The sequence below is a fragment of the Brachyhypopomus gauderio genome, chromosome 8, assembly GCF_052324685.1.
Source record: "Brachyhypopomus gauderio isolate BG-103 chromosome 8, BGAUD_0.2, whole genome shotgun sequence".
NCBI classification, from domain to species: Eukaryota; Metazoa; Chordata; class Actinopteri; order Gymnotiformes; family Hypopomidae; genus Brachyhypopomus; species Brachyhypopomus gauderio.
In genome coordinates, this window is record NC_135218.1 from 10,453,580 (window position 1) to 10,464,515 (window position 10,936).

General features: G+C 40.6%; 1 protein-coding gene across 1 annotated transcript in view; it reads left to right on the forward strand.

Annotated features, from left to right (window-relative positions):
* The first annotated feature begins 4,164 nt into the window (after positions 1–4,164).
* The window catches only part of tgm2b (transglutaminase 2b), an 11,795-nt gene continuing 5,023 nt past the window's right edge, over positions 4,165–10,936 (forward strand). The window contains exons 1-6 of the mRNA XM_077014327.1: positions 4,165–4,322; positions 6,549–6,728; positions 9,105–9,323; positions 9,591–9,709; positions 10,463–10,591; positions 10,687–10,867. Of these exons, the coding sequence (XP_076870442.1) occupies positions 4,205–4,322; positions 6,549–6,728; positions 9,105–9,323; positions 9,591–9,709; positions 10,463–10,591; positions 10,687–10,867 (946 nt within the window). The 5' untranslated portion in view covers positions 4,165–4,204. The remainder of the gene's footprint in view (positions 4,323–6,548; positions 6,729–9,104; positions 9,324–9,590; positions 9,710–10,462; positions 10,592–10,686; positions 10,868–10,936) is intronic.

Genomic DNA, 10,936 nt, shown 5'->3' on the forward strand with positions numbered 1-10,936 from the left:
CTTAGGACTGTTCACATTCACAATTTACACCCAGTGTAATCGAAATATTATGTCCAATGTATCATATAATAATAAAAATAACAATGCATAGTCTCAATCATCATGCTTAATTAAAATGTAACCTGCTGCTTAGGGAAGTTATCCCTCCCAAACACTCAGAACTGTGATCTCCTTTTTCCACTGACTGCCACTGTGTCCAAAATCACACTGTATTGTCCGCTCCATTGACGAGATTCTTTTCTTCCAAGCAGTATTTTAGTGACACTATGAGCAAGCAAAGACATTTTCCCAAAAGATTTAAAATTGACTTCTAACTATAACCACCAAAAAGCAGAGAACGCTCTTAACGAGCTCGCTGTGTTGTGAAGCGCTGCCAAACGGGAATGCATCTGACACTATCACACCTCTTTCCAAGGATTCATGACGTGCTACATACCTGTGGGTGTTTCCATTGGCTTTCCAAACATGTACCTCCAAGATCATCGGTATGCCTGCTGATGCTGAGGTGCAGGAGGGAGGCTGGAGCTCCATGCAGGAAAGGTTGTGATGCATTGTGCACTTTTTGTTCTGAAACCTCGAGTACATAGGGGAGAGTGGGGGGGACTTGTGCCTCCCCCTGTATCTAGAGAACCATAGAGGAAATTGGTCATGTGACCACACATTTTTGAAGAGTAATTTTGCTCATCCTGCAAAGAAGAGAGTCTCATAGTATGAGAGTTAAACATATTTAAGTTCAACAAACATTTTTTGCCTTTCAAAGTAAAATTTCAATGGTCAGTGTTTTCTCATTGTTGTGTCTGAACAGTTATAGACAAGTTTGAAAATATCTAATCTAATGTTTGGTAAGCTACACTATGAGTTTATACAGTTAGCATGACATTAGCTCCAAACTGCTGGATGGTGTTTTTTTCCAAAAAAGGTGGGTTTGGGGTGATTTGTGCCAAAGGGCAGAGGTGGCAATTCCAGGTTCAGAAAGTAAAAGTCCTCACCAGGATTTTGCTCAGGCTTCCTGGATGGTGTTGATTCCACTAATTTTACCTGGATTAGAAAATCTAGCAAGCTTGAGCAAAATCCTGGGGAGGACTTTTACTTTCTGAACCTGGAATTGCTACCTCTGCCAAAGGGCCTGGGTTAAGTTGTGCCAGTGGCACAACTCATCCCCTCTTATGAATGTTTTAAACATATTATTTTATTGTAATTCTACATTGTATTCTTACATTTTGTCACTAAATCTATGCGACATTCCTAATTTTAGACCAAAAATAGAAATAGATCATCGTATGGAGTTACAAGAGGAAAACAGGCAGGGCCTCCACTCCTCTAGAGGACATGGACAGAGCAGTGAAAGAGGTGGAGAAGGGGAGGTCCATTCATCAGGTGGTGAAGGAGATGATCATATGCAGGATGTCATTGAAATGACACTTGGGGCAGAAAAAGATAGATGGGATGGAAGTAATATAAAAGAACTGGACTCGCAAATCAAGTCTTTGACAAACATGGAGAAACAGCTTACAGCTGATGTAAAGGCACTAGCAGCAATGTCATACAGTCTAAGTCCCATGAAATTCCGCAAACTGGCTTTTGAGTACACACAGTCAGGCCAAGCCCAGAAGAGCCCTCCACCAGTGCTGCTGCTGACCTGCCTGGACCATCACACGAGGAGCCAATCCATGCCACAGGTCTTGAAGCAGGTCCAGACCCAGGTGAGCCACTCACTATTCCAGAACCAAATCCTGAGCAATCAAAAACGATGAAACTGGTTTTTCTGCTCTTTTGGGTTATATATCTCCTGAAGCCATATTTCCCTTGACAAAAGCCACAGCAAGAAGGCCCAGAATGAGAAGAAAGAAGGTAAAATATAAAATTGTGAATGACACAGGTAACTGATAGAGCTGGAGAAGGCACAAAAAGAAAAGAAAATGTCTGAAAAGGAAAAGAAAAAGAATTAAAGGCAGAAGAAAAGGGCTCACAAAGAATCAAATGAAACTAAACTCGTAATGGCCTATGATGAAGCAGAAGATGACATGGAGAAATAAAAAAAGAAAGGGGAGAAGAGGAGAAAAGGTATGAAAATAAGATGAGATGAGGCTCTAAAAGGGTCCAAACCAACCAAACCAAATAAGAAATTGGTTGTTCCCAGTAGCTCAGAAGAGAGTGACATTTTCATTTCATTTAACAACATCACTGACTATGATAGTTCAGATGTCCCAAATGGTGATGATGATGATGATGATGACAAGCTTTGTCACTGTCCTATATAACTATGTTGGATTGGTTGAGAAGGCCGACATCAGTGCAAAGTTTCTAAGGCGAAGCAGTAAGCGGTTTGTGAATGTAAAGCCCATCTTGACTTTCAAAGAAAATGATGGGGTCATCATTAGAGAAGATGTGTATAAGAAACTACCCACACCACAAAAACTTGGTGGTACAGCCAGAAGGGAGCATCAGTTTATATTCCCATGTAGCAATGACACGTGGGATGTTATGTAGTCAGATCTGTGAAGAGTTGATTTACATAACACCAAGAGAGAATTGCAGTCAATTTGGTCTTCATTTGAATTTCATTTTGTTCTGAGGTCTTGTTGATTTGGCACTGGGCCTTGTTTTCTGAGATCAACATAAACTGTTTTACTTCAATAATCGATGGCACAATATACCCCAATGTATTCTCACCAAAGGCACACCTTATCCTGAAGTGGGGGCAAGCTGTGCCACAAGACCACTTTTTTCAGAAAGCTACATTTCTTAGATACTATATTTCAGATGCAAAGTGATTGTTCCAAGGGATGCTCCACACCCTGAAGCATTACTGTCATGGCCTCGCTTTAAAGTCACTGGCACTTAAAAACACACAATTCACCCCACTCACCCCTACCCAGTGTAAAACTATTCTTGGACAGTGTCCTGTACCACTAATATACAGTCTCTAAAATTTGATAGTAATCTATTGTAGCTAAATAAAGTAGGTTAACTTTGACAACCACCCACAAGTAAACACCTAATGTAAAAAAAATCTTAAGTGTATGTTTTTTTTTCAATAACATCTGGTTAGGAAAACATTTCACAACCCCTTTAATGGGAAAGTAGCATACAGTAAATGATTATGTGTGCAACAGGTTTCCACGGAAATATTCTGATTGTCCATGTCAGCTTTAAGGAGGTTGGGCAATGATCACTGATCACAGATTTCAGTGCATGTGCATCTTTCAAAACTGCAAAAAGATGTGACACGGCAGAGAGATCAGTGTCAATATCCCACGCCAATTATGAAAAGGACTATAACAGCGAGATGAACAAGGCATGAATAGGGAAAGTAGTAAATAACACAACAACACTGGCCTCAGAAGTTACCAGTAAGCTGAACTGGCACCCGATTCAATAAAAACATGAGCTTCACCAATTCTGGAATTTACAAGTGGACTGCCATCTACTTTAAAACAAAATAAGGAGCACGATACCTGGACTACTTTGCAGTAGGCAAAAAAGTAATTTAGTATAATGAGATGTCTGTAAGCCTTTTACTGACACCCAGATGTGTTTGTGTTTGAGGAAATTCAAAGGATGCCTTCAACCCACAATGTCTGTCGCTAACTGTGAAACAAGGTGGTGGATCTATAATGGTGTGTGGCCACTTTGTGGGAGTAATTATGTCCGATTGCTCTTTTAAGGTTGTGTAACAGGCAAAGAAAATGATACCATTTTACTAGACCAGATCCAAGCCATACTGCAAACACTGTTTTCTCCTGATGTTCTGATAATGAACCCTAACACAGTGTTAAACCACTTCGGGAACATTTCATGAACTCCAAAATGATGCATTCCATGGTCTCAACCTGAGACGTTTAGGAGAAAAACATTTCACCTCCTTAATTGCTTAAGCCGTTCTCATTGAAGAATAGCCCAATGTCTTCTGTGTAATCACATTTTCTATAAAAAATAATACAACAATGAAGAATAGAAAAAAGGCAACTTTGTTGTTGTGTAAATTTAACGTCAGTTCGGCAGACCCAGCTTGTCAGCAAGTTGCTCTGTTGAAGGCGTATGACTTACGGCATTCACACCGTTCCCTGGCACACACACACACACACACACACACACACACACACACACACACACACACACACACACACACACACACACACACACACACAAGGATAGAGAGCTAAGTGTACGCGCGAGGGGAGAGGGAGAATTGTAGTGACGCATGGGAGACTACAAATACGCGCGCGCCGAACGGGACAGCGCACTAGTGAAACTTCAAGAAGGTTCTGCACTTCAACTGTTTTTGCCTTTCAAAGACAGCCAAACATCGAGAGATATGGGTAGGTATCCATGCCCAAATTTTACTTCTTAACTTTCGATCTACATTAATTAAGCTGCAAGAGGTAAGACCTTATACGTTATAAAACTAGAACCATAATCTAATTTCACGTGTGTAAAAAATCGTCAAAATATGTTTTGTTCATATTAACTTATTTTTATATTTAAATACATTAACATGTGCACAATGTGCACGAACGCGTATTAGGCTTTGGTACAATAATTTAAGTAATGCATCGCCAGCCATGTAGTGTCAAGGCTAATTGTTACCGAAGGAGTGTGTTGCTTTTAATAGCTGTATCACCTCTTTTAGAAGACTTCATCATTTCTGGTTTATTCCTGATCCTAACAAAATTCAGCGTCCATTAACTAAGTGAGGGTAAAAGGTTTGTTAAGTGCTATGATAAAACTTTTAGACAAGTTTCAATCGGTCCATGAGTAGCTACTATGGCTGAATTAAACATTTCACTTGAAAACCTGGATGCCTAGTTTACCAGTAGGCTATATAGAGACCGATCAGGGCCGACCCAGTGACCCAACCCAATAGAAAAAAAACAAATGTTTGTTAATGGCAGCAGTGTTCATCACTTGCCATTTAAGAAGTTAAACCCTGCATCCACTTAACCAAATAAAATTATTCCATTTACGTATTGAACGGACAGCTTGTGTTGTATGTGTGTGTCTGCGTTTGTGGTTAGGGGTGCGATGTTTGCACACCCCCAACCCTGGATCACACAGATACACTAATGCTTGTCAGCACAGTTGAGCGTGTCTGAGAGGGCAGACTTGAAGTAACATAGGGGGGTGTCGCACAGGAGAGAAAGAGGCAGAATAATTTGTGTACAACTACTGCTAAAATACTATGCCTGCATGTAATACTGGTGTAATTTATTTTTGGTGTTTAATTTGATATTTTCCAAATAAGTTCCTATTAAGAGCTCTTTCATGAGCAATTTTGATGTCAGAATATAGCAAACAACAAAATGTCATTCCCCTCATCAGTCTAATTAGGTATGGAGTTGTTTAAATTCATATTTTAGTCCTGAAAGGCTAATGTTATTATTTTATAGCATAATGGTAAAAGATATGGCATGCTGAAGGGAGTTAACTGTGTGTGTGTGTGTGTGTGTGTGTGTGTGTGTGTGTGTGTGTGTGTGTGTGTGTGTGTGTGTGTGTGTGTGTGCGTGTCTGTGTCTGTGTGTGGGGGTGTGGGTGTGTGTGTGGGAGGGGGGGGGGGGTGCGCATGCATGCTCAAGTTCTTCCTTCAGAACTTTAAACCAAACTAAAGAGAGCAGCTTACATTCCACATCTGTTGCACTGTTGGATATGGGCCACATGCTAATGTGTTCTCTGACCTCACAAACTACACAGCCTTGCTTAGAACTCTCTTCATCCCAATGAAATACAGGTGGCAATCAGGCACGTTCAGTCCTGTGATCTGATCGCTCACAGCCATAGAGTGGTACCATAAGCTTCTAAACCCCTTTATCTGTGATTCCTAAATAGAGACTATTGGCTAAATATGCTTAAATAGAAAATAGGCTAACACTTTAGTTCGTTGGTCTCTGAAGGGTGTCCCCTGTATTTTAATGAGTCCCTTAGGCACTCCCTACCTACCCTAAGCAACAGAATGAGCATGATCCTCCATAGATCAGGAAGTATGAAAGTCTTCAGTGTCCCTCTGTCTGCTTTACCTCATTGTCACTGTGTGTCAGTGATAAGTCATGAAGCTGGGTGTAAATTGTGAATGGTAAAATGAACAGCAGTCTCCCCAAAGTCATATTAGAAATCTCTCATCTGCTGTTTGTATTTGGAGGGGCTCTGAAGCACAACTGTGGCGTGTATGTACACCACTGCTTTAGTATGGGGGAAATGTGAGTGATGTAGAAGTGTGGAATTGACAGATTCCATATCCTAAAGGCAAAAGAGAGTGTATGCTGAAGAGAGTCAACAAGTGTGTGTGTGTGTGTGTGTGTGTGTGTGTGTGTGTGTGTGTGTGAGTGTCAACTTCTTCCCTTAGAAGTTTAAAATTAGCCTTTATAAAGCAAGCCGCTTAAATACCACATCAGAGGCGCTGTTGCACTTAATGAGCCACACGCTAATGCATTCTCTGACCTGGAGCACAACTGAGAAATCCACAGATTACGGAGCAAGAAAGATTCACCATATGATTTCACACACTCGTGCATACAGTTTCTTTCTTTCTTTCTTTCTTTGCAACTCCTCAGCTCTAGACATCGGATCCTGGGACCTGGCATGTGACTTTAATAACACGGACCACCGTACGGAGTTAAATGGCACGGACCGGCTGATTGTGAGGAGAGGGCAGCCCTTCACCGTCAACCTGAGCCTGCGCTCTGGATCCTACCAGCCAGGGGTCCACCAGCTTCACATCACAGCAGACACAGGTATCACCGCCTAAAAGCTTAGGACCATTCACTGGGAGTAACTTTATGCGATTGACTTGTTAGCAGTTTGGAGAGAGCTGGTCTGTTTGCTCCAGCCATGGATGTGAACACTGACCCTGTTTAGATCAAACACTTCACAGCAATTAAAATAAGGCCACAGTATAAACCAATGACTCAAACATTACCTTATGTGGCCTCGTTCCCAAGAGACTGTTTCAGCTAAATGTGGTCCCAGAATGTTGTCAGGGACAGAGTAAGGCAGGGACAAGGCACACATAAGAGAGAGAGCAAGAGTGGAGGATTGAGAGAGAAGCTAAAAATAGAAGAAGCATAGACACAAGTGTGTGTGTGTGTGTGTGTGTGTGTGTGTGTGTGTGAGAGAGAGAGAGAGAGAGAGAGAGAGAAAGAGAGAGAGAGAGAGAGAACGTGGATTGATAATAAATAGATAAGAACTATTATTATAGGCATTTATTCCATGTTACTGGATGTGTGTAAATACTTCATGGGAAAGCTGTTTGGGCTAGAGTTTTTAAAAGCAAGTTATATATCAAATGTTTTTTAAGTTTTTGAACTTCTGGAATATCTGACAAAAGTATCACTGGTTTTCATGTTATGCAGCACCATAATTATATTTAATCTTCTTTATATATCTTGGAGTCATTGGTGCTTTTTCATATTCATATGTTTGACAGTGAGTGATATCAACATTAGGCTTTGTTGAATCATAACAGAGGTAATAGTTGTCCCAGTGGCTTGTCATAGTGCGCTTTCATTCATATCAAATCATCTGTTGGTGATCCTGGTTTCAGATGCTGGAATGAGCATCTTGTGCAGATACTCATGCACCAGCGTTAAGGACCTCTGGACTGGTGATGCACTGGTCAAAGGTCAAAAGTGCCAAAGTCTATAGTTTAGCCATAATTTACTATAAGACAGCAGAATGGGGAAGTCTGGGGGCATTAGAGTTGCTACAGAGGAAAATTCATGGAACAATGTGACAAAATCTGAAAAGTCCAGCTAAACAATCAAATGTTTTGCTGTGATCCAGACACTCTTACCAAATAGCATCATAGTATCAAAAACAGGCTTGAAACATTAGTCAGGCAGAGACACTAAGGTAGAATAAATTAGTACGAATAATAAAATATGAGAATTCTGTCAATTTCTCAATTCTCAATTCTACCAAACTGAAGGTTCTGTTAACAAAAGCTGGAGATATTCTTGATGTACTGTTCGAACCTCCTAGGAGTACGGCAATTGTGTACATGTCCAGGACATTCCAAAGGTGCCATTACATTGTGCATTAATCACTCTGAAGGTGGGTCGTGTTACTGAAAGGTCATCAGAGTGACTCTGAGCATTCCTCTTGAGGCACCAGGAAGTCCGTCAGTGGACACATGCCAAAACAGCTGGACCATGTACAGCCACTGTAAAGTAAACACTGTGAAACATTTGGGTGTTTAAAGCAATAAGGACTGTCAGCAGTTACAACTCAGGAAATTCCGAGGTTTTCAAAAGCTTTGACAGAAAAGCGTCTGGTTAGTCGAAGATAACCACACCACTGGAGAAGCAACGTACAATATGAAGCATGTAGGCTTATCTGCAGAAACACATATATGATAGCGGATTTATTACTAAGACATTAAGACATTTTCCGCCTTTGCTATAATTAATGCAATATCCAGTTTCTGACAAAACCCACCAAAGGGCTCACTTAAGAACTGTAATCATACTACACCATTAGTCATTAAACAACATTAATATCTGTCTTGCATAGCCAACATGGCCTATTCAGAGACAAGCATGCCCAGAGCCACATATTACTCTCCTGGCACCTTTCCCAGTTTTACAACAATGGGATTCTGGAATGCGTGTCTAAGACTTTGTTGTTTGGGGTACAGGGTCACACGGGCGCATTCGCAGGAATTTAATGGGCCATGATTGGCCATGTCCTTATAATGTTTGTTCATGCAAACCACAGAACATTCCATCTTAGGGGATTTTTTCAAACCTTTGACAACCAATTTTGAGAACAAATTTTGGGAATTCTTAGATGTTGGTTTTCAGCCAAGATCTATTTTTAGCTATCTTTAAAGAAACAGATATAACTGTGAACTAATGTGGTTTTGTTAAACAAACCTCCAGGTTCTGTAGCATTTTCCATTAGTGGTACCATGATCAAAGTAATTAAGAGATGAATGGAGTTATTAATTGATCACATTGTTTGATCCAAGCGGAAAAGAATCTAGTTGCTATTACATTTGAAAAAGAACATTCCTGCTGACAGACTGGGCACAGCTACAACTGCAAATGTGATGCTCTGTATAACTCTGTAATGTAGAATATTAATGATCTTTATTTGTTTGTCTTTTAAAGGACCACAGCCAGTTGAGGAATATGGTACCAGGGCTGTTTTTGGCCTGAGTGATGCTATTGATAACACTCGTTGGTGCGCTGCGGTAACCAGTCCCCCTGGGGACATGATCTCCTTGTCCATCTGTTCCGCCCCTGATGCACCCATTGGCCGCTACATTCTGACTTTAGACAGCCAGATTCAGTTTGAGCTGATCCTGCTGTTCAACCCTTGGTGTCCCCGTAAGTGAAAGCATTTGCACATACACAGACACTGATTACTGGACAAACACTAAACAAACTTCACAAAACGCCATGCCAGGATAATTTTTTTTACAGATCAGACTACAGTGACAACACAAATATTCAGTGGCTGCTAAGGATGATGATGTCATGAAGTACAAGACTCTCTTGCTCTAACTAGAACCCAAAAAAGTAGACAGGCTCTTTGAAGGACCTCTGTGCTCATGCAGGATGTTGTGGGTGATGTTTGGGTTCTTTGCTGGCCAGGGGATGCCGTGTACATGGACAGCCAGGAGAAGCTGGAGGAATATGTTTTGGCTCAGGATGGTATCATCTACAAGGGCGATGCTAAATACCCCCTCCCTTCACCATGGTACTTTGGTCAGGTGAGTGCTTAACACACACACACACACACACACACACACACACACACACACACACTGTTAATACTTCTTATGTACAGTATTGGAGTATTATCTTTTGTTCATTCACTTTGTGCTTTTTCCGTTGCACTTTTCATGTCTGAAAGCATTTTTTTCCACGCCAGCCTAAAATTTTTGAACATTACTATAACCTATAACCTCGTATAGCAGATACTCCCAAAAATGGAGCTACACCAAAAGCAACCCTCCCTTTTCCTTCTTAAAAAGATACTAATCCAAACATGAAGGCGAAAAGGGAAGCGATGATGAATAGAAGAAAGGAATGTTGAGCAAGTTCAGGATTGTAGAAAGCATTTTCTGATAACCAACACTGATATGAGATAAATAAATCATCATTAATGGATAATGTTTGATCTAAGGAGACAGCTGTAAAACTAAGTTTAAAAGAAAACAAAGGCAAAAAGTGCAACAGAAATAACACTTTTAGATTACGCTACAGTTTAATAAAAATGGTGTTTGTTATTTATTTATTCAGCTTGAGTTGGGGTAATGGTATGGTAAAGTTAATGTTGCGGTTCGGGTTTGTACAAATGTGTACTTTATATATTTTATACTTTATACTTTTAAATCCAGGAATTTTCAAAAGAGTTCCAGAGTATTCCTGTGGCTAATTCTTTCATGGATAAACAGTTTGGGTGTTTAACATTGTGGGACATTATATAATTGGCAGCTGTGTGTTTTTGCTGTAATTCTCAGTTTGAAGATAGTATTCTGGATATATGTCTGAAAATTCTGGATAAGAACCCTAAATGCCAGAGGAACCCCGGGAAAGACTGCTCAGGACGCAGAAATCCCGTATACGTCACCAGGGTGCTTAGTGCTATGGTGAGAATTACAAACACGTCATTATGTCCTATAATCATTGGCCTGGTTTCAAAAATAGAAGATTACGATCTATGCATACCCCCCCTCTCCCCCAGGTGAACAGTAATGACAGAGATAACGGGGTATTGGAAGGCTGCTGGAAGAACTCTTTTGAAGGTGGAATCAGTCCCATGTCATGGAAGGGGAGTGTGAACATTCTAAGGAACTGGGATAGCACTTCCTGTATGCCTGTCCGCTATGGCCAGTGCTGGGTGTTTGCAGCTATCGCCTGTACTGGTAAGAAAATACATTTTCATTTATATATAATTAGATGCCACAAGCATAAAATCTTTCATTAAATACACT